Here is a 27,794-nt window from a genome sequence, read left to right as displayed (position 1 = left end):
TGCCTGGAAAAAGGCCTGAATCCGCCCTGGTGTTGGAACTGTGCCTCAATTGCCGGGCCCACAAGCACGCAAGTGAAACCCGCAACGTTAACAAGTGTCCGTTTCGCTGATTTCTGGGTAAATAACTCCTGGGTGTGTGTTTATACAAATCCATTCTGATACAAACCCTGGGCAGGAGAGGGTTGTAGTAAAAAATAATTCGGGATTGGGGAAGCGGGCAGTGTGGATTGCGCTGGCAAGGGGGATGGGACAAAGAGTTGCCGGCATGCCCAGACCAGCCGCGGACCGCAGGGCTTCCCTATTGCTAGGTCGCCGGCGTCCTTAGTTACCACTGATTGGAAGCACTCTCCAGTCTCCGCAGTCGAGTGCTGCGCTCCGCAGGCCGCGCCACTCGCGCGCCGCCACCCGAAGCTCGGAGACAAGGGCACGTACACACGTCCTTCCTTCCCCAGAGATCCCGGTCGAAAGCTGAAATCCTGGTTAGGAATCACAACCGCGGAGGCTTTGCAAAGTGGCCACCAACTCCAGCCCTAAGAAATCCCCGACGAGGGCTGTGCTGGAACCTAAGGGAGGGCGAGCCCCGGGGGTTTTTCACCCAGACTCACGTTGTACTCCTTCAGCCAGAAGTCTAGTTTTTCCTGCAACGTTCGTAAAGCTTCGTTTGAGACCAGTCTTTTCAGGTTTTCCGCCATCGCTCACTATTCCGTTCGGCCCCGCGCTGCGTGATGGAGACTTGGGGGGACCAGGCGGTGGCCTCCGCAGGACCGTGGGGTGATATGGCGGGAAGGGTGTTCTCTTCTGGGCGGCTCAGAGGGCAGCAGGTGTTTCCATCCTCCCCCTCGGGTCGGACCTGGCCGGGTTCGGGAAGCCGGGGGGTAGGTGCCCTGGGCCGCAGCCGCCGCGCCTCATCCGCCGCCCCGCGAGGTCTCCTGGCTCCCCAGCAGCCGCCTGAGCCCGGCCATAAATACTCTGGCGATTATTAAACAAACCTTGACGTGGAGTGGTTGGCTGCCAGGGACGCGCGCGGCCCGCGTCGTGGCAACGCCCGCGCCGCCCCGCCCTGGGTGACAGCCGCGCGCCCCAGGGGTGGACTGAGACGCGCCGCCGCGCGGGCTGGAGGGCAGCAGGGCGTCTAGAGCATTCCTCCCGGTTCGGGGTTCTGGGTGCCCACTCGTGTCCAGAAAAGCAGAAGTTAAGTCTCTATAGAAGTTTGGGGCTAGGCTCTCAGGAGATCACCTCTTTGGCCCCTTTATTCTTTCGCCTTTCATTCCTTTAATTCTTCATTTGTAGCGCCTTGGGTTTACCTGTATGAAACTTGTAAGTAAAACTTCAGTACTTCCTACTTCTAGCTTTTGCTTTGTTCCTTGACCCACTGGGTGGGTACGCAAGTCAATAGAGTTTAGCTCCAGGATGTTCACAAATTAAAGTTAATCCCTCAGGTTTGGATAAGATTTGGCAGTATATATTTAAGTATTTTTTTTTAAGACTCATTGAGCACTCTAAAGCTTCATTTAATTCTGAATTCTCTAATTGGGACTTTCTTGATCTAGTTTGGCACTATTTCAAAAGTGTGTATTCTGCTACAGAAATAGGTTCAACTACTTAGGAAACCATTTCGACCATCTTTAAGCGCTTTCGAAGCAAGCTCTTTTACATAGCATCAAAAAATGTGCTGATTGTAAATCATTCCTATCCATTCATTAAAACAGCGGTAGGGAGCAGAGCCTCAGCTGGTTAGCTAGCTAGTTTAACTTAGTTTCATCTCTGTAGGTACTTGAAAACCTGTGAACACTGCATATATTCAAGTATTGTAAAATCAAGAATTTTCACCACCTCTCATTTTTTATTTCTCTTGATTACAGTGGCTTTACTATCTGCTAATGAAAATGAAAGGCTCAGTTTTGGAGCCTGTGTTCCTACTATTTTCTGTAGACCACAAAATAAAGACTATAGGGGTATAACATGTTATTTGATTGGAGTAGAATAATAATTTCTAATGTTAAAAATACTCACTCAACAAAACAACTAAATATTCATTAAACAACTTCATATATATGTGTGTATATATATATATAAAATGAATTGAGAAAAACTTCAAATTTCTCAATTTGGACCTAATAATTACATATTTCTACAGGCATTTGGAATCTTCGAACAGTCCCATTTACTTATTAATAAAAAAGCATATTGGAACATTTATGTCAGATAAATTAGAGGTAAAGGATTTTTCCTTGCTCTGAGCACCTTAATTAGCCTGTAATCCTTGGTTTCATCATCTGTAAAAGGAAAATAATTCTCTCATAGGATTATTATGAAACTTAGTAAGATAATTCAAGTATTTAGTACAATGCTTGGCATATGCAGTAGCAATTGCTCTAGTAATTGCTGTTTATTAAATATAAACTAATACTGACCTACATTTGCTATTATTAGGAATGTAGATTAGTTTTAGTTTATATTTAATAAAGAAAACTAGTTGTAAACAATCTAAACCTCCAACAATAGGGTAGTGGTTGAGCAAATAATTCAATGAAATGTTGCACAATAAAAATCTTGTTGTTGTAGAATATATACTATCTAGAAATTTTCACTATAACGAAAAAGGCAGAACATTAAATTGTATATACTGTGTTAAATTACACAATGTGAACCCAAGGTATAACGGTGGGTTATTTTAATTGCTCTTTTATATTTTTTTGATTTTTTCAAGTTTCTACCATGAACATGAATTGTTTCTATGAAAACTTATTCAGAAAAAAGTTACCCGAAACAGTTACTAATATGGTTTGGCTGAGTCTTTGCCAAAATCTCATCTTGGATTCCTACATGTTGTGGGAGGGGTCCAGTGAGAGGTAATTGAATCATGGAGTCAGGTCTTTCCCGTACTATTCTCGTGATAGTGAGTAAGTCTCACAGGATCTGGTGGTTTTGAAAAAGGGAATTTTCCCTGCACAAGCTCGCTGCCACTGCCACCCGTATAAGATGTGACTTGCTCCTCCTTGCCTCCCACCATGATTGTGAGGCCTCCCCAGCCATGTGGAACTGTAAGTACATTAAACCTTTTTCTTTTGTAAATTGCCCAGTCTCAGCAGCTTGTAAACCAACTAATACAGTAAATTCTTACGGGGATTGGGGCGCCACTGAAAATATATCCAAAAATGTGGAAGCATTTTCGGAACTGAGTAACTTTTTGGAACTGAGTAACAGGCAGAAGTTGGAACAGTTTGGAGGACTCCGAAGAAGACAGGAAAATGTAGGAAAGTTTCGAACTCCCTAGAGTCTTGTCAAATGGCTTTGACCAAAATGCTGATAATGATATAGACAATGAAATCCAGGCTGAGGTGGATGGAAATGAGGAACTTGTTGGGAACTAGAGCAAAGGTGACTCTTTTTACGTTTTAGCAAAGAGACTGGCAGCATTTTGCCCCTGACCTAGAGATTTGTGGAACTTTGAACTTGAGAGAGATGATTTAGATTATCTGGCAGAAGAAATTTCTAAGTAGCAAAGCATTCAAGAGGTGACTTGGGTGCTGTTAAAGGCATTCCATTTTGAAAGGGAAGCAGAACATAAAAGTTCAGAAAATTTGCAGCCTGACAATGCAATAGAAAAGAAAATCCCATTTTCAGAGGAGAAATTCAAGAGGGCTACAGAAATTTGCATAAGTAACAAGGAGCCAAATGTTAATCCCCAAGACAATGGGGAAAATATCTCCAGGGCATGTCTCCAGGGCAGGTCTCCAGGGCAGCCTAAGGACTTGATGCCCTGTGTCCCAGCCACTCCAGCCATGGCTGAAAGGGGCCAATGTAGAGCTCTCGCCATGGCTTCAGAGAGTGCAAGCCTCAAGCCTTGGGAGCTTTCATGTGGTATTGAGCCTGCAAGTACACAGAAGTCAAGAGTTGAGGTTTGGGAACCTCTGCCTAGATTTCAGAAGATGTATGGAAACACCTAGATGCCCAGGCAAAAGTTTGCTGCAGGTGTGTGCCATCATGGAGAACCTCTGCTAGGGCAGTGCAGAAGGTTAATGTGAGGTGTGAACCCCCACAAGGAGTCCCTACTGGGGTGCTGCCTAGTGGAGCTGTGAGAAGCCTCTGTCCTCCAGACCCTAGAATGGTATATCCACAGAAAGCTTGTACTGTGTGCCTGCAAAAGCCACAGGCACTCAACACTGGCTTGTAAAGGCAGCCCAGAGGGAGGCTGTACCCTGCAAAGCCACAGGGGCAGAGCTGCCCAAGACCATGGGAACCCACCTCTTGCATCAGCATGACCTGGATGTGAGACCTGGGCTCAAAGGAGATCATTTTGGAGCTTTCAGATTTGACTGGCCAGGTGTGGTAACACATGCCTGTAATCCCAGCACTTTGGGAGGCCGAGGCGGGTGGGTCACCTGAGGTCAGGAGTTCGAAACCAGCCTGGCCAACATGTAAAACCCTGTCTCTACTTGAGCGTGGTGGTGGGTGCCTGTAATCCCAGCTACTCGGGAGGCTGAGGCAGGAGAATCACTTGAACCTGGGAGATGGAGGTTGCAGTGAGCTGAGATCACACCACTGCATTCCAGCCTGGGTGACAGAGCAAGACTCTGTCACACACACACACAAAAAAAAAGTTAAAAAAATAAAAAAATTTGACTATCCCCTGGATTTCAGACTTGCATGGGGCCTGTAGCCCCTTTGTTTTGGCCAATTTCTCCCATTTGGAATGGCTGTATTTACCCAATGCCTGTACCCCCATTGTATCTAGGAAGTAACTAACTTGCTTTTGATTTTATTTTTTATTTTTTATTTTTATTATACTTTAAGTTCTAGGGTACATGTGCACAACGTGTAACTTGCTTTTGATTTTAAAGGCTCATAGGTGGAAGGGACTTGCCTTCTCTAGGATGAGACTTTGGACTTTGGACTGTGGACTTTTGAGTTAATGCTGAAATGAGTTAAGACTTTGGGGGACCGTTGGGAAGGCATGATTGCTTTTGAAATGTGAGAACATGAGATTTGGGAGGTGTCAGGGGCAGAATGATATGGTTTGGCTGTGTTCCCACCTAAATCTCATCTTGAATTTCCACGTGTTGTGGGAGGGACCTGGTGGGAGGTAATTGAACCATGGAGGCAGGTCTTTCTCATGCTGTTCTCCTGATAGTGAGTAAGTCTCCCAAGATCTGGTGGTTTTTAAAAAAGGAGAGTTTTCCTGCATAAGCTCTCTCTGCCTGCTGCCATCCATGTAAGATGTGACTTGCTTCTCCTTGCCTTCTGCCAGGATTGTGAGGCATCCCCAGCCATGTGGAACTGTAAGTCTATTAAACCTCTTTCTTTTTTAAATGCCTAGTCTTGGGTATGTCTTTATCAACAGCATGAAAATGGACTAATACAGTTACCTCCAAATTTTACAACCCTCAGAAAGAAAAATGTTGACTAAAATACCAATATTTAAGCAGCTCCCTCAAAACAGAACACACTTTGACTAAATGTCCTTATTGCTCATTTAATAATTAGACTTACAGTGTCTTAGGATAGAGTGGATCTTCGAAATCACCTTAGCATATGCTACGTGATATTTATCTCTGCATATGCCCCAGCGCCACAATTAGGTTCAAGACCTTTAAGGCCTGCAGTCATTTCATGTACATCTTGGCTTCCCTAGAATTCAAGAGATGTGTATAGCAGGAACTTGTATTTATGATAAGAAGCATTGGTCTTCCTTCTGAAGATCAAAATAAAGGAAATGTTTCACATGTTTATTCGTTATTTACCCTCCCTACCCTAGTACTTCCAAAAAAGTATCTGAGATGGCTTATAGTAAGACATTTGAAAATACTGTCAGATTAGTAATATTTTTTAGAGGAAAAAGCAAATATGCCTAAAATGTATGCCCATGTACTAAGAGCCTCATTTTATATTTCTTTCTGGGCTTAGTGGAAGCCAAAGCAGAAAGGAAAATGAGTTTTATGATAATGATTGATGTTTGAAGTACACATACTAGCTCTTTCAATGAAAACACATTTTATTGGTACCAATCTAAAATGTGCTTGCTCATTTCCAAAGAGTATTGGACAACCTAGATGAAAGATTTCTTAATACAGCTTTTAAAAAATTTGTAGAAAAAATCTTGATATTATTGTTTTGTGAAACCACCTTTGATCAACGCTGAAGGAGTAGTGCTAGAACAGCTCATCAAAGAGCAGGCCAAGTAATTGACACCCCATTTTTAGTTTTCAGGTGATGTTATTTGATACAAGCTTAGAACTTGCATACCTGTTGGAATAAGTGGACGTCTTCGTAAGTGCCCTTAATGATGGTCCCCTCTGCAGAGCTTTTGATGGGTGCTAAATAGCAATCAATTTAAGAGAGAGCAAAAGCCTGGAGTGCAAATAGTTTATATTGCTGATTAAAGAGTCCATGTGTTTTAAATTATAAGCATGTAGTCAATATGGCTGAGATTCTATTTTAAAAGTTGACAAGCCTTGGCCGGGAGTGGTGGCTCACGCCTATAATCTCAGCACTTTGGGAGGGCAAGACAGGCAGATTACTTGAGGCCAGGAGTTTGAAACCAGCCTGGCCAACATGGCAAAACCCTGTCTCTACTAAAAATGTAAAAATTAGGTGGTGCACATCTGTAGTCCCAGCTACTCGGGAGGCTGAGGCATGAGAATCACTTGAACCCAGGAGGCGGAGGTTGCAGTAAGCCAAGATGGCGCCACTGCACTCTGTCTTGGGTGACAGAGCGAGGAGACACTGTCTCAAATCAGTAAATAAATAGAAGTTGGTAAGCCTCGTTTTTTTCACATATGACAGAAAATACCAGATAAGTAATGATTCTCTTTGGGGAATATTCTGATGCTCAAATTTTGTCCTAATTTGATTATTTTAGGACATTACCAATTAAGCAATTTTGGGAGAAGTTGAAAGAACAGCAAATGCAAAACATGAACACTGTTGCTTTATCTCACACTCTGCCAATTAGTGAATTCTTATGACTTTATATAAATCTTTAATCACTCGGAGACTTTTTTTTCATCTATAAAATGACTAATATGGAATAGATGAGCTCCCAGATCCCCTGCAGTTCTGACAGTCTTTAATACTGTTTTACCACACTGATTAGGTTCAAGATTGAGCAAATCTTGATCTTTGTTTCAATTTTTGGTTCACAGTTTACTTTAGGTCAAGCATTGATTTTGAGCGCATTAGCCAATCACCAAAAGTTGGGCACCCTTTTTAAGTAAAATTTATTCTGCCAGCTTGCTAGAATAACTACTATTTCTAACCTCCAGTCAAGGAAGTTCTCTATAGTTGCACTTTTAACAAATTTAAACCCAGCTTAAAATGATAAACTTTTCCTAATTACCTCAACCCCTCAGAGCTCATCACTTTCTTCTTTATGCTTTCGCTAACTTTTGGACATGTTAATATTCTTGCAATTATCATGCTATATTATATTTATTTGCTTCCAATCTAAGCTTTTGAGCATCATGAAGAAAAGGAGAGAGGCTTATTTAGCTTCATATCCTCATCACAGCAACTGGCACATAAGAAAGAAGAAACGAGTTGGGGGCCAGGAGGAGGAAGGGAGGAAGGAAAAGGAAACAGATTGGAAAGGAAAGGATGTGATTGGCTACTTTGTATCTGATGTCATAATCCACTGAAATAGAAGGCAATTTTAACAGCCAATTGGTTGTTCTTATGGTGTCATAATTCTACTACCTAACCAGGAGTGATTTGTTCTAGAAAGGGTAATGTGTCAAGAATCTAGATGGAATAGGGTTGTTGTTCGTTTTTGAGATGGGGTTTCACTCTTGTCACCCAGGCTGGGGTGCAATGGCATCATCTTGGCTCACCTCAACCTCCACCTCTCGGGTTCAAGTGATTCTCCTGCCTCAGCCTCCCGAGTAGCTGGGATTACAGGCATGCACCACCACGCCCGGCTAATTTTATATTTTTAGTAGAAATGGGGTTTCTCCATGTTGGTCAGGCTGGTCTCAAACTCATGACCTCAGGTGATACACCCACCTCAGCCTCCCAAAGTGCTGGGATTACAGGCGTGAGCCACTGTGCCCGGCCTTGGAATAGATTTTAATTTTTTCTACCCTGGATTTTTGCCTGTATCAGTCAGCTTGAAAGATTTTTAATTGGGTATTTTAAGAAGCCAACAAAAGATGAGCTGAATCCACTGCCTGAAGTGAGAGCTGAAGTGAGAGCTATGTATATTTAGTTCACAGTACACCAAACGTAAATATATGCAATAAATTACAGGGGATTATATTACACAGTAGGATTTTCATCTTAATTTCAAGTCTTCCTCACTAAGGACAGTTGCTAACCCTTAGCCAGGGGGCTGATAAGAACAACCTGTGTTTGGCTTGGATGCTCTTTTAAGCACTCCTCATCCTTTCCTGGCTGAGCCACAGTATTCTTGTCCTTCTGCTATCTGTGTTTGGATCTTGTGTCTTTGGATCAGGGCCTGTATTACTATTTGAAGAAAATCTTTTAGTCTTTGCTGATCCACTTGCATAAAGTTGCCTTTAAATGCAATGTTTATCCAAGGTATTGCTTAGGCCCTTTGTGCTCAGAGGCACTTTGTTCTTGTAGGTAGCAAAACACTTCTTTGTCCGCTTAAGTGTTTTCTAACCTGAGTGTTCTGTGTTCTCCTTTCAGGAGTTCCGTTTTGTCCTTTTCTCTGCCACATTAAGGGAAAATATTTTCTAAAAAACACCCATTGGAGAACAAATGAATTTATTGGGAACTGAGCGGGAGGCAGGTTCCCCCACTGACAGAAGCAAGAATGCTGTTTCCTGTGTCAAACCAAGGGGCACTACCCACTCAGAGCAGCAGTTCAGAAATTTTTTGTACAATTATTTCATGTGCACTATTGATTAAACTATAAAAACAAGAGGAAATTTTAAATATATCACAAGTGTATCACCTTAGCACCTAAATAAACTATAGAACATTTGCAACAAATACAGATTAGAAGGAGAAAAAACCCAGGGTAGATGTAGTGTGATTTTGGAGAGCGGCAAAATATTTTTCCTATCGCAACCCAGGTTTCCATCATAGGTTTTTCAGAAAAGAAGGCGTCCTCACCCTCCATCTTTTCAGCTCTGCTAGCTAAATGCAATGGCAAGGTCATGGTTCTGTGAAAATCCCCAGAGGAATAAGCTCAGGACATACCAAGCTATTGCAGAGACACAGTGGGTACGGTCTACCTTGCAAGATGTCCTTAAGCACATCAGGAGAGGGATATGGGATAGCACAAGATAGTCCCTAGGATGTGTGATGTTGAAATAGATCCTTTTCGGCACTTTTAATAAACATTTACTGGATTTCTAGTGTGACACAACCATCTGCCTTAAGCATGGGCAGGATTAAGCTCAGTCTCTGTTCCCTAGAATCTCATAATCTATTCAAGAGAGAGAAAAGCAACCATAGTTCAATGTGATCAGTTAGAGTAGATAAACGTTCTGCGGAAACAATGACTCCTCCTTTGCCTCCTTTCCCATCTTCTGAAAAAGGATCAGGGAAAGTCATAGAAAGGTGATGTTTAGACCCTGTTTTGGAAGGATGCAAAGACGTTCACCAGGAAGAGAAGAGCAACTTGAAACAGGAAGAATCATAGCAAAGAGGCATGAAATTGAATGGAGGGGCAGAAAATGACAAATAGTAGTCCAGTGTGACTACAGAGTAGTCAGGGAATCAGTGACAAGACTGCAAAGATAGTCCTGGTTTCAACTATGATGGGTCTTATATATTAGGCTAAAGGAATTGATCTTTATTTCATAGGCAGTGGGGAGGCAGCAAAGGGCTGTAAACTGAAAAACCGTACGATTGGGTCTCTTTTATATCACATTGGAGGTCACAGAGGTTAAGTATGGAAGGGGCAGAACTGGACCCTTGAAGCACTTAGAAGACACAGAGATGAGGGTTAGTCTAGTGGCCTTCTCTGGGGTATGGTATAATGAGCATTAGATACCAATGTCAGAGATACTTAGATGCTAGTAATATTTTTTACTCAATAGAAAAAATTAATATTCATCAGAGTTATTAAGTATGTATTATATATACTTGGTTCTTAATGTGTTCAGGACTTACAGCAATGTGGAAAATAATAACACATTACCTCTGCTTTGTAAGGAACTCAGTCTAATCAGAAGCAAACTGTATATGCATGAAAAGTAAAGTAACAAGATACTGCACTAAGTATCAAATGGGTGTTACAGCAAATTAGTGCAATAATAGTTAAAAGGAAAGAGCAATAAGGACTGGCTGTGATTGTCAGGAGGAGGTAGGACTGAGGTTGATTCTGAAAAATGGGAAGAATCTGGAGAGGCATGAAATCACAGATAAGTAAAACAGATGGACAAATAAATAACTTTCAGTGTAGTGTGATGTGACAACAGCAGCATGCTTGGGGATCACAGAGAGGTGCACACAAATCAGAAATGTATGATTGGGAGAAGGTTTAAGAAAGGCTTTTCAAAAAGATATCCCTTGAGATCTCAGTTTTAGTGGACAAGTAGAGAAGCTAGATTAAAAGGAGAAAGAGCCACATATGCAAAGGAACAGAGCCATTAAGAACTTGATGAGTTCGGGCAAGTAGATGGGGGCTGCAAATATTGCGCATGGATAAAGGGATAGATTACTTTGTCTCTGATTCGCTGACTCCTCTGTAGTCACGCTGGATGTGTTTGTGGGACAGGCAGGAAACAAGGCTAAAAAGGGACAGAAGGACCAAAAGGTTCTAACCTTTTGGTGAAGGACCTTACGTACTAATATAAGGAACTTAAATTTTATCATGAAAGGTATTGGAGTATGGTAAGCTTGAGGGTGAGGAGTGACATGATCAGATTTGTATTTTATTAAGATCATTCTAGAAATAGTATAGAACTACTTTGAGATGTCTGACTAGATGGTGATATCATTCACTAAGGGAACATAGGAGGACCAGATTGGGAAGAAAGGTTTTGAGTTCAAATTTTTCATGTGTTGAACTTGAAGTGTGTATTTGTAACACACAAACTTGGTGGCTTTAAACAACAGAAATTTGTTGTCTTACAGTTCCATAGGTTAGAAGTAAGAAATCAGAGCCTTCTGGAGGCTCTAAGGGTATATCTGCTCCATCCCTCTTTCTTAGCTTCTGGTAGCGGTTGGCAATTATTGGTATTCCTTGCCTAGTAGAGTGATCACTCCAATCTCTGCTTCTATGTTCATATCATCTTTGTGTATGTTGCCATCCTGTCCTCTTATAAGGATAAGGGCTCATCCTAAATTGAGATTGATCTCAAGATCCTTAATAACATCTGTCTTAGTCCATTTGGGCTGCTATAACAGAATATGGACTAGGTGGCTTATAAACAACAGAGCTTTATTTCTCACAGTTTTGGAGGTTGGGACGTCCAAGATCAACATGCTTAGAGATTGTGTCTGCTGAAGGCCTATTTCCTGATTCATAGATGTCACTGTGTCCTCACATGGTGGAAGGAACAAACCAATTCTCTTGGATCTATTTTATAAAGGCACTAATCCTGTTCAAGAGAACTAATTATGAATCGTGACAGCTAATCACCTATCACTTCCTTCTATGATGTGAATGTGTCCCCAAAAATTCACGTTTGGAAATTTAATCTCCAATGCAACAGCATTGGGAGGTGTTGCCTTTTGAGAGCTGTTTAGGTCATGGGGGCTTGGCATTCCTCCCCTCAGGATGACAAGGTGTTCAAGGTAACATCCTGGAAACAGAGACCAGATCCTCATCAGACAACTGAACCTGCTTGGACTTCTCAGCCTCCAGGACTGTGAGAAAATAAATATTTGTGCTTTATAAATTACTCACTCTCAGATGGTCTGTTATAGAAGCACAAAATGGACTAAGTCAGCTTCTAAAGGCCCTACCTCCTAATATCATCACACTGGGGGCTAAGATTTCCACATGTGAAATATTCAGAGGAGACACAAACATTCATTCTATAACAATCTGCAAAGAATCTGTTACAAAGTAACACCACATTCACAGATACTGGAGGTTAGGACTTGGATATGCCTTTTTGCAGGGCACTATTCAAACCACTGCAAAGTGAACAAAGGTATAAGTGCCTTCATAATCTGACTCATACTCCAGCCCTGGGGACCTCTGTTTTGTGCTTCCAAATGCTAATATCATGCAACAGTCAAAAGAAAGAGCAAAATTAAAGGCTGTGATGTATGGCAGAAAGAGCAAAGACTAGTCAGATGGACCTAGATTCAATACTGGCTCTTTAGGAGTTGAAAAGATGGTCAGCCATTTAACCTCTACAAGCCTTGATTTCTTCATTTGTAAAAGAGGTATTGCCAGGCACAGAGTTGACTTTAAATGTCATTATTTCAGGGGAAAAAAAGCTGACGATAGTACATTTGAAAATAACCCACGTTAAAGTGTGGTCATGTGAGTGAATTCGATCTCTTTAAAAGAGAATAGAAATTGGCATTAAGAATAGTGGGATGTCCTGTCAGAGATGGACATCAGCGATGAGGAAAGAATCCAAGAGAAGGTGATATTCAGACAGCCAAAGGTGCATTTGGTTTCAGGAAAATTGGCTACCAGGTATCTCACCACCTAAGTGGGAGGGAGGTTGGCAAAATCAAGTCAGGGCTTAGAAATTGGGATACTGGGCAGATTTCTAAGATATCTATTAAGTTTAATTACTGTGCTAGACATTGGAGATTAAACGATGAGTAAGACACCTACCTTCCAGATAGAACACACCATCTTTTGAATGAAATCAGCAGGTAGACAAGATAAAAATATAATGCAATCTGAAGTGCTAGAAAAGACTAGGCACAGAGTTAAGGAACAGATCTGTGGGAGCCTCTGAAGCCTTTAGAGAAAATATGACGTTTGAATAGATTCTTGAAGGATGAATAAGAGTGTGCGTGCGAAGGAAGAACTTTCCCAGCAGAGAGAAAAATGCAAAGCTTAGGAATTAAGAACTAGAAGATAGGAACTCAGAATCAGTTAAAGGCCCAGTTGTGCAAACTGATCAATGAGACCACAGGGAGAATATTAACACAGAGCCTTACTGCTGACTCCTGCATCATTGGGCTTTAACTTAGAATTTTCCTGCCTAAAATGCATGTTTGTCCCACAGACTCAGAGAGAAGTGAGTCTAGAGATATGAGTCAAGTGGTTCCAGCACTTGGGAAAAAAGAAATGCAGAGAGACTGATGACCAGCTTGATACTGACTCCTACTGAATTGGACAGTACTAGGGCCCAAAGGTGCTTATTAGAAGTGATTCAGCTACATGAGGAACAGTTGCTATTGACTTCACTGCATTTTTTTTTCAGCTAAAATAATTATCGGATTATATCTACAACAGGGAACAATGAATGTCTACTCAAGTAACTCGTACATTTGAGTGGCTTCCCGGTGTTCAGTAAATGTCCGTTCAATTAGGTTCCCAAGGATATACATGGTAACACTATCTCCAACACCAAATGAAAAATCCATCCCCGGTATCGCAGGATAAAAACATCAGACTTCATAGGCCTCCAAAGTCAAGCAGCCCGAAGGATTCAACGTCCTCCTTGAGGACTCTCAGTCTTCAAGAATCCAGCCACCTAAGTTACCACTTGTTCACTTCTGCCCACGCAGTCACCACGCCAGTCCGTGTCCACTTGTGGTCTCGATATCGGCCCCTCCCACCTTAGCCAAGGAGACCTTGGTCCGAGACACAAAGAGAGCGTCACAGCTCGGGATGGCACCGACCTTTCAGCGATGGGGAACAAAGGGGGAGGGGAGAAGCGTCCTCGGTTTTTGAGGGTGTCCTTTCTGAGGAATCTGCAGGCGGCCCGAGGTGGCGCGGAATCCCCATAGGCCCCTTCTGGCCTCTGTGCAATACAACGAGCCCCAGGCCACGGTCCTAGGTGCAGGGGCCACGGCAGAGCCTGAGCGCGCAGGGCTGGGATACGGGTCGTCAGAGATGCGGGCTGGGGAGGGGAGGGTGTGAGCAGCGGGTCCCCCTAGTCCCCGCCAGGGCGCAAGCGCAGGCGCGCGGGGTGCGGTCGCGGAGGGGCGGGCACGGCCGGGCTGGGAGCGCGGCGGCGGCGGGCGCGGGAAGATGGCGGCGGCGGCGGCGGCGGCGGCTGCTGAGCAGGTCTGTGAGCACCGCCGCGGCCGCGGGCTGGAAGAGCGGGGGAGGCCGGGTCCTGCCGGCTAGACCCTCGGGAGCGCTGGCCGGGGGTGCGGGGCGCGCGGGCCGTAGGGTCTGGGTTCGGCGGGGCCGATCGGGGCGGGGCGGGAGGAGCTGTCCCACGCCGAGGATGCTGGCACAAGCTGGGGACCAGGAGCCAGGGGCGGCCTCGGCCTGGGCCCGGCCTGGCCTGGCTGACCCTCGGAGGGGGTGAGGAGGGGTCTCCGTCCAGAGAGCCTGGGAGGCGGTCGAGCCAGCCTGGAAGCCTGCGCTGGGACGTGCCAGGGACGTACCCCGTTCAGCCGCCAGCAGAGATTTGGATAAAAATAACCACAGCCCCAGGGAGAAGGCTCCCCTTACACTTGCCAAGAAACGGGTCAGCTGTTGCCTGTTGCCCGGGTGTCAGCTTGTCATCTTTTTTTTTGTTTCTACCATCTCCAATATGCAGACATCCCAGATTTCCCCTCCCGCTTTGGTTTTTGAAGATTTAGTCACCAGTCTAAAACTATCTCCTGTTCACTTTTAAAAATGATTTATCCAAGATTTCCTGACCTGCATTGTAAACTTGTAACTTAGAGTGGTTTAAAAGGTTACTCATCCCCCCAAAATCTAGTTATACGTATGCATACATGTACATGCATATGTGTGTGTGTATTAATATATACATACACGTAATCGCCAGGGTGATTTATTATAATACAAATAATTGTCAGTAACTTTCCCCCTTACCTAACTTACTTTTCCTTTGAACAATTATAGTAGTTTATCTTGAAAAAGTCTCATTCTAAAACATTGTTGAAAAAAATGAGTCAAGTTTTGACCTTTGGAACGATTTTCTTAGATAATTAACCTTTTAGAGACCTATTAGATACATGTCACTGGAGGGCTCATTCTGAAGATAAAATACGTAAAATCTGCCTTCAAGGAGCTTAAAGTCATACAGCCAAATACATGCAGAAAAATCAGCTAAAGACAATAGGCAGGCTGCAGATTTGTAACAGTAAAATAAAACGTAGAGAAATGAGTGAAACTGAAAGGAGACAAAACTTCTTGGAGTTGTTGGGATTTAAATTGTGCCTTGGCTTTCCTCATTTCCCGCCTAAGTTATCAGCTTCTGTTTCAGATGATTCTTTTTCCATCTGGTTCTGTTTTTGCTTTACACATAAGTGGGGCAGTCTGATCCATTACTCAGTCTCCAAATTTACGCATTACGTCTCCAGCCCTGAACTTAACTGAATTTTCCATAGGCATCTCAAACTCAAAAATGTTCAAAACTGGACTCTGTCGTACTTGCTATTAAAAAGGCTACAACCATCCATTCACTTGTTTAACCTAGCCAGAAACTTAGGACCAAGGCCAGTTTAAGGGAGCTGAGAAGGACCTGCACTTGGTTTAATGTTCTGGTGTCCTGGGCTTGAGATTTAAACAGTGAGCCCCACATTTTCGTTTCCGCCTGGGCCCCACAAATTATATAGCCAGTCCTATTTGGGAATCATCTTCGACCCCTTTGTGCCACACTCATATCCAAACAATCACGAGATCCTGACAGTTCTACCTCTTAACACCTTTCCCCAGACTTCAGCTTCAAAGTCAAACCTCAGTCAGTACCTCATTGGGACTCTTAGAGAAACCTGCTGTTGATATCTTCATCTCTAGGCTCTTCAGTTCCAGTTCATCTCTTTTTGGAGTGATTTTGCTACAATGCAAATCTGATTATATAGGAAACCTATTTTAACTCTTCAGTAGTTCCCCTTTGCCTTCAGGATAAAGTCCATTGTTCTTGTCATGGTATTTATGTTGCTTACTGGCCCCTAAGCACATCTCTCACTGTATTTCTTGCTTCATCCCTACACCTATCCTTCTCACCATCCACATAAAGTGACCAAAATTAGTTCTCCCAGAGATGGTTGCCTCTCAAAGTCTCCATGCTTCTTCCTCTGCCTAGAATGACTTTGTCAGCTCTTTTGCCTGGTTAACTCCTGTCCATCCTTCAAGAGTTAACTCAACCTTCAGCTTTTCTTAGAAACTTTCCCTGATGCCCTTGCATGCTAGGTGGAGATGCGTTCCTCTTCTGTACCCTTTCCGTATTGTATGCATTGCTCCACTACAGCACTTGCCATGCTGCGTGAACTGTTAGTGACCTTGTCTGTTTACCTGACTGGCCTGTAATTAAGCTCCTTAAGGGTGGACACTATGTTCATCCTGGTAGCTTGGAGCACCTGGCTTACAGTAACTATTCATTAAATGTTAAATGCATCAAGATGAAGACAGTAATGTGCATGGTTTGGCAGAGAAGAGTAAAGACTACATCTCAGGAGGGATGAATTTTGTCCTTTCTCTCTTTTATGTAGACCTATATTTAAACTTTGACTAACACTTTTAAGTTGCCCATCTGTTAGGGCTGTCAGAAGCCTGAGGTTCTTTTTTGGAACCTGACTACAAATTCAGTTAAGTCTTTTCTTAAAGTATCTTCTTAATCTCTCCTTTTTCATACCACTTTAGTTTGGGTCCTCTTACCTCAATCCTCCATTACTACAACATCCCCAGCAGCCTACTTACTGGTACTGCTCTTTCTTCTCTCTCCTACAAATGCCCACACATTTAACATTCTGAATTTGTGCTCAAAAACCTCCAGTGACTCCCAGTTAAATAGAACATAAAGACTAGAATTTGTACCCTGCTGTCCAAGAACCTTCACAACCTGGCCCTACTTTTCCAACTTTCTCTTCCCAGCCTTGCCATATCTGACCCATCTACTTCTCCCCATTTCCCTAACAACTCCAGGTCATCCTATCTCTCCTCCCTTTGAACTCTGCAGCGTGTATTGCCTAGACTATTGATTTTGGCATCTGAACTTACAGAGTGCTTTATTGCATTGTTAACTATTTTATGTTAACATGTACACAAATCATATCTGTTGATACATAGAGGATAAGGACCCTTTCCTATAGTTCTTTTGTATTCCTATCTATGGAATTAGTGTTTAAGCATAAAGTGCTTAATACATGTGTATTCAACAACTGAATTTTCTCAGAGCTCTAAGAAATAAGTAGGACAGTATCCATTTCTGCCCATTTCTTTTGTGCTCTTGATATTCAAGATTATTACCCAAAATGTCATTCAACCATAGTCTAGGTCAGAGGTTCTCAAATCATTTTGGTCTCAGGTTCTCTTTACACTCTTAAAAAAGAGAGGATTCCAAAGAGCTTTGATTTATGTGGATTATATTCATTGATATTTACTATAGGAGAAGTTAAAACGGAGAAATTTTTAAAGTACAGGGCTATACAAGCATACATTCCATTGAGTGATGATGCCATCACGTTGGTCATGTAGCTTTTACATTCATGGGCCTAGGAGAGTAAAAACAGCAAACAGTATCTCAGTGTTATTTCAAAAATACAGCCCCCCAAAGGGTTTGTGGAACCCTCCCAGGACTCCCCACCCTGCATTTGAAAACTACTGATCTAGGGTAATGTGAGCTCTAGTCAGTGAAATAATAAGTAACAAACTGTGTCAGCCTTTCCAGTCTTATTTTCATATAAATGAAAATATATACCGTTGTCCCTCAATATCTGTGGGGGATTGGTCTCAGGACCCCCAAAGGATAGCCAAATCCATTGATGCTCAAGTCCCTTACATGAAGTGGTGTAGTTTTTGCATGTAACCTCTGCACATCCTCCTGTATACTTTAAATCCATCTGCAGATTACTTACAACACTGAACACAATGTAAACACTATGTAAACAGTTGTTTCACTGTATTGTTTAGGGAATAATGACAAGAAAAAGGTCTGTAATGTTCAGTTCAGTACAAATGCAACCATTCACTTTTTTTTTTTTTTTTTTTTTTTTGAGGCGGAGTCTCGCTCTGTCGCCCAGGCTGGAGTGCAGTGGCGCGATCTTGGCTCACTGCAACCTCCGCCCCTCCAGTTTAAGCAATTCTCTGCCTCAGCCTCCGGAGTAGCTGGGATTACAGGTGCGTGCCACCATGCCCAGCTAATTTTTTTGTGTTTTTAGTAGAGACGGGGTTTCACCATCTTGGCCAGGCTGGTCTTGAACTCCTGACCTCGTGATCCACCCATGTCAGCCTCCCAAAGTCCTGGGATTACAGGCGTGAGCCACCACGCCTGGCCCCAAATATTTTTGATCACAAGCTGTATGCTTTGACAGTGGGACTGTTGAAAGCAGAGAGGAAAAATATCAGATAGTGACCTTGAAGTTTCTTCTATAATCTCCTTCTAAGCATAGTTATGCCCTTACTTAGAACTGCAACTCAATGTGACTTGCAGTTTATTCATGGAAAATGTGACAGTAACCAATTCAGCTTGCTATAGGTATGAATTTGCACCTAATAGATAAAGGCACCAAAACGAGAGGGTATAGCTGTTCTATTATGTTGTATTTAATTTTTAGCAAAGTTCCAATGGTCCTGTAAAGAAGTCCATGCGTGAGAAGGCTGTTGAGAGAAGGAATGTCAATAAAGAGCACAACAGTAACTTTAAAGCTGGATACATTCCGATTGATGAAGATCGTCTCCACAAAACAGGGTTGAGAGGAAGAAAGGGCAATTTAGCCATCTGTGTGATTATCCTCTTGTTTATCCTGGCTGTCATCAATTTAATTGTGAGTATATTGTAAGAATACTCATTTTAATTGCCATGGGGAATTTTTTATCTGCTTTATAGTGAAATCATAGACTTTATTTTCTCCTTTTCTATACATGTCTTGTCTCTTATTGAATTTTAATGAATACTTTATAAAAAATCTAGTGTGCTAATATTTTCATATATTAATTTCATTTACAAAAAAAATGTGCATGGGTTTATCCCTTTAATGGACTCAATTTTTAGCAAGGGTAGAATTGTGAGGCTCCCAGCTAGCTCAATCGGTAGACCATGAGACTTTTAAGAAGGATAGGATCAACTCAATAGAAGAGAACTTTGCCAAGATGATTTTATTGCTTTCACATCTCCTTAAAAATATAATCCTTTCTGTTTTCATTTAACTTTTCATATATTTAATGTTGCCTCCTCAGCTGGATTTTAAAATTTTAAACCCTTTGATGGCAGTAAAAGATTATATTTTATAGTCCTAAGTCCCTGTTGTCAAAGGATATAAGAATCTGGTAGGCTGATTCACACTAAAGTACTGAGGACCTGATAGGATGCCTTTTCCAAAGATATTTGCTTTTTTAATGAAGAAATCCTTTGAATCTGAAGTTGTGACTGTCTGGGGGTTAAATTTGAAACTCTCTGGCATGTGCATGTACAGATATTTTCAGAGGGAATGATTACTGGTATACTTAAGACTGATCATGAACATAGTCTGCAGCAGTTTTAAAGTGATTCTTTTTGTGTTATTTTCTACTTCTAATGCATGCAAGGCAGTCTTTTTGTATTTATGTATGTCCAAAGCACTTCTAATTCTTCACTCAAATCAGAAAGACCTCTTCCTACATATTTCATATTAGATATATAAATTTTTAGTAGGAGCACAAATTCTGAATGGATTTTATTTTATAAATGTATTTTATCGGAGACTTCTGGTCAAGATGGCAGCATAAAGACATTTTTATCTTCTTCTCTAAAGAGCTCATTCCAAAGTAACAATGTCAAGAAACAGAAATATCTTTGAAGAAAGTGGGAAGCAACTGAAATCCTAAACCATAATAAATGAAGACACAAAGTAGGAGGAACAATGGCAGATAACTTATCAGAGAGGAGAATCTTCTTGTTGGGGAGGGGATGTTGGTGGAAGTACCTTGTAGAACCCTAAAAAGCCTTGGGAATTAGAAGTTCCGGGACCTTGAAAAGCAGAAGTGAGGCAAGAACTGAAAACAGAGAAGTCATTTGAAAATCTGTATAAGAAGCAGTGAGATCCCTAGGCCTCCTCTCCCTTCCATCCAGCAGTTAGACAGCTACCCCTCCTAATGTCATACAAAACTAGTGTGTCTCTGGACACACTGGACCAGAGAGGATTCTATCTGCCTGAGGATACTGGAGGGTAGGGGTTGGGTTTCCATACTGAAACAGGAAAGTCTCGGTCCTGAGACTCCCTTTCCCATGCTCTCTTTTCCTCATCCTCCACCTCCAGCTCCCTGGCAGCCAGGCAAGAGACAGAAGAGCCTTCTCTGGGATTCCTGATGCATGTAGAAGAAAGATCTGAAGATACTGTCATTTGGCAAGTCCCGGTGAAAAAGCCATCTAATTTCCCTCTTGTGACACCTGTCAGTCACAAGCCCTACCCCTCAAAGAATTTTCTATGAATTCATCACTAAGTATGAATACTGAGCCAGGAATCAATAGGCTTTTGAGGAAAGTGCCAAGAATTGAAAAATGATAGAGACGAAAACACCTAAATCGTGGAAAAAATAGAAACTCATGGAATAGAGAAAATGCCAGAAAAACTACCAAAAAAAACCCCTGAATTCAGTATTTTCAGAGCAATAAGAACATACTGCATCAATGAAACAAGAATAACATGCCATTTGAAAGGCGCAAGCCAGGCACAGTGGCTCATGCCTGATAAAGTGAGACCCTGTCTCTACCAAAAAAAAAAAAAAGTTAAAAGGAACAATTAAGAACTCATAGATATGTGCATGCGCGCGCGCACACACACACACACACACACACACACACGTGAATGGGTGGGTGGGTAGATGGATAGGTAGATAGATAGAAACATAGATAGATAGATAGACAGATAGAAGATATTAGAAGATAAAAAAAACTTTTCCAGAAATTTCAACAAAATTAATCAACTCAGGAGCTCTAACATGCTATTAATAGGAGTTTCAGAAAGAGCACAGAAAACACTGGGGGGGAAATGATCAAATACATAAATCAAGAAAATTTCCTAGAACAGATTGAAAACTACCATACTCGGTCCAGCGTAATGCGTAAAAAGACACAACAGGGCCATTATTATGAAATTTAAGAAAACCAGTAATAAAGAAAAGATTCTAATATCTTCCAGAGGGGGCAAAAAAACAGGTTGTGTATAAAGAATACAAAATCAGAATGGAATAGGACCTCCCAAAAGCAGCACTGGGACCTGGAAGGCAATAAAGCAATGGCTTTCAAAATTCAGAAAGAAAATAATTTTCCATCTAGAATCGTATACTTAGCCAGTCTAGCAATCAAATGTGAAGCATTATAAAGACATATTTTTGCCATGCACGCTTTCCAAAACATTTTACTTCTCATACATTGTTTAGAAGCCACTGGAGGATGTGCTCTACCAAAAGAAAGATGAGGATACAGGAAACTGGATGTCTATCACAACAGAAAGAGAAAAGGAAGTTCAGCATGAAAGTAAGGGAAAGTTTATGATTACAGCTGTGCAGGGGGCCCATACAGACCAGTCCAGCCCACACAGACCAAACCAGAAAGATAGAGGTTACAGAAAGATTTCCCGAGAGAGAAAAATAGAACTAATACATTATCTGAGAGGCTCATACCTACAGAAAATTGTATTGAGAGATTTTACAGAAATATTGGAGGATTTGAGATTAGATTTTTAAAGAAACTAAGGAAAACAAAGTATTAAACTCTGAGAGACAAGGTACAGGAAAGAAACTGCCATTATAGGACATATTTGGTTTGGTGATGAACAATATTTACATGGTTGTAATACTGAAAATAATGACCTTGGATTAATTAAAACTTGAGATTAGAGCTGGAAAAGAAAAGAGATATAAATGAGCTAAATTTCTCGTCTGCTAAAATAGAAAATAGATAAAACCTAAATTATGATAAATGAAGAAATAACATGTTTAGAAGAAATATTTGTTAGATATTTTAGAAATATGTTTAGAAGAAATACATATATTTAGAAATAAATATATGCTATTTGCATGTAATACCTTAATAAAAATAAAATTCGTTTTGTTTATAAGTGGAAAATTAATTGATATATTTACCTCACTGATTAAACATTTTAGGAGGTCTTTAACATTTTGATGATAATATTTTCTATTTGTTTTCCAATTACATTAAATGTATGCGGCCTACCAACAGTGGACTTGTGTTCTTTTTCAGATAACACTTGTTATTTGGGCCGTGATTCGCATTGGACCAAATGGCTGTGATAGTATGGAGTTTCATGAAAGTGGCCTGCTTCGATTTAAGCAAGTATCTGACATGGGAGTGATCCATCCTCTTTATAAAAGCACAGTAGGAGGAAGGCAAAATGAAAATTTGGTCATCACTGGCAACAACCAGCCTGTAAGTTGTCACATTAACTGAAAGAAATGCGAACAGGAGAGGGGCATTAGAGAAAAATACTTTGCAAAAACCTAGAGTTGATTATTGGAAAGAGATATTTTCCCTTAGAAAAATTAGTATATTTATAATATATCTATAAATGTATGAATATAGCAAATACAGTTTAAAACATCCATAAATATTAATATTTAATAATACTATTGCTTTTATAATCTGTTAAAATTAGATGATTTCTTAACATTTGAGATTTTGTTCAATGGTAGCATTTTCTATGACAGATGTAATTAGTATGCGAATACATAGGTTACTCTTTTCTCCTCCATATGAGGAAGCCATTAAGAAAGCACTTTCCCAGGTGAGAATACTCTGTAGTTTTGGGGGCTCTGGAAGAGAATATGCCAATCTAGTCAGTGGCATCCCATGCCAAGAGTTGAAAACATAGTTTTCAACTGAATAAAACCTCAAGGAGGTATTCTTACCACCACCTGCCTATCTTAGGCCTTGGGCCATGTTCCTCCATGACTCATGCATTTTTGCAGAGCTAATAAGCAAATAAATGTATAAGCCTTCATTCTAAAGGACTCTTCTTCGAAGTGGATGGAGGGAGGACAGAGAGACAGAGTTAAAAGTATTTGAAGTTAGTCTATTATTGTGGTTTTTAAATTTCTGTAATTTTTGTAATTTTTAAAATTATATTGTTCAGGAATTTTGTTTGCAGTCTTCTTTAAAAATATATTCACAATAAACTGTTTTTTTTTTTTTTTTGAAGATTGTTTTTCAGCAAGGGACAACAAAGCTCAGTGTAGAAAACAACAAAACTTCTATTACAAGTGACATCGGCATGCAGTTTTTTGACCCGAGGACTCAAAATATCTTATTCAGCACAGACTATGAAACTCATGAGTTTCATTTGCCAAGTGGAGTGAAAAGTTTGAATGTTCAAAAAGCATCTACTGAAAGGGTATGATTTATTGGCTTTGCTTTACTAATGGGAGAGAGTTATTCTCCAGAGTTATAAAGTGGGAGGAGAGTTTATACTGTTTTAAAGTAGTATAAAAGAATATATTCCAGAACACTGGAAAGGATTAATTCTAGATTTGTCATTAACTAGCTTGTGTGATCATTATCAAGTCATCTTTATCTCAATTTCCACGTCTCTAAAACATTAATAGAAACATTTGACCTTCATATCTCATGACTGAAACTCCTATTTCTCTATCTCTGATAACAATTCTCACATTAATTTAGAAACTCTTTTTAGTACTTGTTTTTAAAATTTTCAGATTACCAGCAATGCTACTAGTGATTTAAATATAAAAGTTGATGGGCGTGCTATTGTGCGTGGAAATGAAGGAGTATTCATTATGGGCAAAACCATTGAATTTCACATGGGTGGTAATATGGAGTTAAAGGCGGTGAGTATTCTTTTAAGAGAATTATTAGGTTCTTGGATACATAAATCCATATGTGGAATAGTATACAATTATTGAAAATGATATAATTGTCTATTTTTTGGCATGGAAAGATGTTCAAAGTGGATTGTGAAGTAAAAGAAAGTCACAAAACAATTTGTGAAATACAATTATTTTTATTTTTCAGAACATGTGTATGTTTATGAAAACCTGGCAGCGTATGCCAGAATGTCAACAATATTTAGCTATGGATAGCAAGATAACAGACTATTTGTTTCATTTTTATTTCCACTACCTGTATTTTCTGTTTCTTTCTCTTTTTCTTTTTTTTGTATAATGATCACTTGTATTGTTTTAGAAGGCAAAAACAAAAAAAAACCTTCTAAAAGAGAATTCTGGAAGATCAAAGTAAATATTCATGCCTTGGAGTTGTTGTTTTTAATTAAAGATTTTTCACATCCCTCCCTGAGTTTCATATCCAGTGATGTGAAAAAAAACAATTAGCAAATTTATAAAATTATTTCATTTAGATATTTTTATTAAAAATGTATTTTTAATCTATTATTAATTGTAAAGGAAAAAGGTTTTTGTCTTTATCGTGGCTGTTGAAAGTGAATTTTCTTTGTGCTTAACAGATTATATCTGAACTTTAACAGGTATGGTATTTCATGTGCCATAAGTCCAAAAACTTTTTAATAGCTCACAATTCTGGTCAAAGTATACTTATTCAAAATGCCTTTGGGTACCTACAATATGCTATTTAATTAAAGCGAATTAAATTTGTCTTACCAAGTATTACATGACAAAAAAACGTAAGGACTTGTCATTCTTTCTTATTAAAAAAAATTTCAATTTCATAGTTCTTGGGAAAAATACTTTTTAAAAGTAGTTGTTTTACTTTTATAAGCAGTTTTTCCCCCTAGAACACATAATCCCATCTCTAAATAATAAAGATGGACATAAAATGTAATTCTTGCCAGAAACTCAGTTGCCTACTGCGTTAATTTGTATGTATATTGTGGTGTAAGAAGCCACTCTTCTAAGAACACTGTTGGAGAATAGCCACAGTACAACTGCTGTTCTCAGCAGTAGAAAGTCACAGAAGCAAGAGATTCGTTTAGAGACCATTAGCAACTTACCAAACCTTTTATTTTTTTCTACCTGCCACTTCTTGTCCCATTCTACCTTGTAGTTAATATGAAAAATATTTAAATACTTTGAAATATACATATACACATATCAGTTTCTCCACTGTTAAAGGAAAATAACCTAGTGTTAAAAACATAATTAGCTTTATAACTTCGTTAATATCAGTGGTTAGTTCTAAAGTGTATAAGTCAATCATTAGAAATAATTTTATCAATTAAACTGCTTTTTTGAAAAAGCTTTTAAAGAAACAAGTTAGGCCAGGCGCCATGGCTTACGCCTGTAATCCCAACACTTTAGGAAGCCAAGGCGGGTGGATCACGAGGTCAGGAATTCGAGACCAGCCTGGCCAACATGGCGAAACCCCGTCTCTACTAAAAATACAAAAATTACCTGGGCCTGGTGGCGGGCGCCTGTAATCCCAGCTACCCGGGAGGCTGAGGCAGGAATCGCTTGAAACCAGGAGGCAGAGATTGCAGTGAGCCCAGATCGCGCCACTGCACTCCGGCCTGGGAGACAGAGCAAAACTCCGTCTCAAAAAAAAAAAAAAAAACACAACAAAAAAAAACAATTTAAAGAAAGTAAAATTAAATGACCACAAGATGGCAGCATTGGAACAAATTGGAAAACTAGTCACTTAAAAATTGCTGTCTATTCCATGTACTACCACTGCATAATCAGTTAGCTATCTCCATTATTTATAACCAATTTTCTCTCTTTGCTTTAAATACCCTCTATAAGCTGATGCCTCCCAAATTTGGAATTGTGCTTTAACCTCTCCTCTGAACTAAGAGTCACATGTCTAGCTGCCTACTTACATTATCCATTTTGATATCTGATAGGCATCTCAAATGTAACAGTTGAAAAGTTAGATTCTCCATCCCCACAAGCATGCATTTCTTTCAGTATTCCTGTACCATTAAATGACACCCATCAGTTCATAGCAAAGCCTTCTGGCTCTACCTTCAGAAGGTACAGAGTCTGGCTGTTTCTCGCCACCTCCGCCATCACCACCCTGGTGTAAACTGCCATCATTTCCTGCCTGGATGGTTGGAACAGCCTCCTGGCTGATCTTCTTACTTCCAAATATTCACTCCCATAGTCTGTTTTCTACCCAACAGCCAGAGTGGCCATTTTAAAAAGATCAAGTCATTTCCATATTCAGAATCCTCCACATGCTTCCCGTATAATTTGGAATAAAATCTAAAGTCTATTCCCTGCCTACATGTCTGATCCTCAGTTATTTCTTTGACTCATCTCATACCAGTTGTTCCCCTCGACCTCCGTGCTTCTTCCACACTGGCCGCATAGCTGTCCCTGGAATCCAGGCACATCTTCACCTCGGGGCCTTTGCAGACACTGTTACCTCTGCTTGGAGTACCCTTCCCCAGTTACCTAGACAGCTTCCTCCCTCACTTCCTCTAGTTTGTGTTGGAACGTGACCTTATCAAACCACAGGTGGTCCTTCCTGGGCACCCTGTGTAAAACTCAGTCCCCACCTGCTCACTCTCTCTCTACTTATCCTGCTTTATTTCTCCTCATAGCATTTATCCCACCTGATGTCTTATGTGTTTTACTGTTCATTATTTTTAGTGTCTCCCCCTACCCCATTAAAACATCAACTCAATAAAAACTTGGGCTTTGCCTGTTTTACTTACTGTTGTATTCCCCAGCACCCAGAATAGTGTCTGGCATATAGCAGGCACTCAGTAATTATTTGTTGAGTGAATGAAAAGAAGAAAGGAGGAAAGGGAGAAAGCAAGAGAGGCCTAAGAGTCCCTAAAAAGAAGGATTTTAAGGAACTACAATAACAGAATGTTTCTGGAACAGTGGGGGTGACGAACCTCCAGACTAGAGTGCCTGGTCGTCAAATTATATGGTTTGAATCTTCATTTGCAGTGTTGCAAAAACATTGGAAATTAAAATTAATTCCCTCTAGGAGGAAAAGCCTTTTTTTTTTTTTTTTTTTTGAGACAGTGTCTCGCTCAGTCGCCCAGGCTGGAGTGCAGTGGCGCTATCTCGTCTCACTGCAAGCTCCGCCTCCCGGGTTCACGCCATTCTCCTGCCTCAGCCTCCCGAGTAGCTGGGACTACAGGCGCCCGCCAGCTAAGTTTTTGTATTTTTAGTGGAGACGAGGTTTCACTGTGTTAGCCAGGATGGTCTTGATCTCCTGACCTCGTGATCCACCACTTCGGCCTCCCAAAGTGCTGGGTTTACAGGTATGAGCCACCACGCCCGGCCAGGAAAAGTCTTTTTGTACCCATGATCACAAACTTATCAATCAGTACCTTTGTTATAGTTCTCTTAGGACTTACAAATGAAAATGATCTGAAACTTTATCAACATCAATTTTATTATGCACTTAGGAATTCTGATGTAATTTTAACTAATAATAGAGAAATTATGTTGCAGATTTATTTACATACGTTATGGATATATGAAGCGAAGAAGTCACTCGTTGAATCCTGGTATTTTGTTTTTTATTATTGCTGTTGCTGTTTTGTTTGTGACTTTACTCTTTCTTACTGCTTGCTTTTCTTGTTGATATTTCAGTAAGTTTTGTTTGCTGACTTTGTTCTGTACCCACTCATGGAGGTAAATAAATCATATTACTATTCTCCTAATAGGAAAACAGTATCATCCTAAATGGATCTGTGATGGTCAGCACCACCCGCCTACCCAGTTCCTCCAGTGGAGACCAGTTGGGTAATGGTGACTGGGTACGCTACAAGCTCTGCATGTGTGCTGATGGGATGCTCTTCAAGGTGCAAGTAACCAGCCAGAACATGGGCTGCCAAATCTCAGACAACCCCTGTGGAAACACTCATTAAAAGAACCCCGGAGGTCAACATGT

The 27,794-nt window shown here is 40.8% G+C and overlaps 2 protein-coding genes and 1 long non-coding RNA gene across 14 annotated transcripts in view; 1 reads left to right on the top strand and 2 right to left on the bottom strand.

The window, feature by feature from the left end:
* The window catches only part of SPATA18 (spermatogenesis associated 18), a 43,380-nt gene extending 42,287 nt beyond the window's left edge, over positions 1–1,093 (bottom strand). For 3 of the 7 annotated variants that reach the window (XR_009211821.1, XM_058434100.1, XM_058434109.1), the window contains exon 1: positions 606–950. Coding sequence is in view for 4 of the 7 variants with exons in the window: in XM_058434100.1 (XP_058290083.1) it covers positions 606–692 (87 nt within the window). In the remaining 3 variants the exon portion in view is untranslated. Of the gene's footprint in view, positions 1–605 lie in introns of all 7 variants that reach the window. The other 4 variants (XM_032150932.2, XM_032150940.2, XM_058434116.1 and 1 more) reach the window with 3 other exon arrangements.
* On the top strand, positions 110–27,794 carry SGCB (sarcoglycan beta). 6 transcript variants are annotated; one of them, XM_058434134.1, is made up of 6 exons: positions 110–117; positions 18,571–18,780; positions 22,197–22,382; positions 23,152–23,343; positions 23,666–23,797; positions 27,568–27,794. In XM_058434134.1, exons 2-6 carry the CDS (start codon positions 18,601–18,603, stop codon positions 27,769–27,771), a joined length of 894 nt encoding a protein of 297 aa, XP_058290117.1. In that variant the 5' UTR covers positions 110–117; positions 18,571–18,600; the 3' UTR covers positions 27,772–27,794. The 6 variants fall into 6 exon arrangements, with proteins under 6 accessions (XP_058290117.1, XP_058290114.1, XP_058290109.1 ...); XM_058434131.1 differs by lacking the exon at positions 110–117 and adding an exon at positions 1,139–1,317; XM_058434126.1 differs by lacking the exon at positions 110–117 and adding an exon at positions 2,997–3,044.
* Positions 5,566–7,439, bottom strand: LOC131382389 (uncharacterized). The gene is made up of 3 exons (XR_009211831.1): positions 7,340–7,439; positions 6,247–6,351; positions 5,566–5,695 (listed from the first exon to the last, which is right to left on the bottom strand). It is a non-coding gene; the product is annotated as an uncharacterized LOC131382389 (long non-coding RNA).

Source organism: Hylobates moloch, unplaced genomic scaffold (genome assembly GCF_009828535.3).
Source record: "Hylobates moloch isolate HMO894 unplaced genomic scaffold, HMol_V3 SCAFFOLD_2, whole genome shotgun sequence".
NCBI classification, from domain to species: domain Eukaryota; kingdom Metazoa; phylum Chordata; class Mammalia; order Primates; family Hylobatidae; genus Hylobates; species Hylobates moloch.
This window is presented reverse-complemented; position numbering and strand designations above follow the sequence as displayed.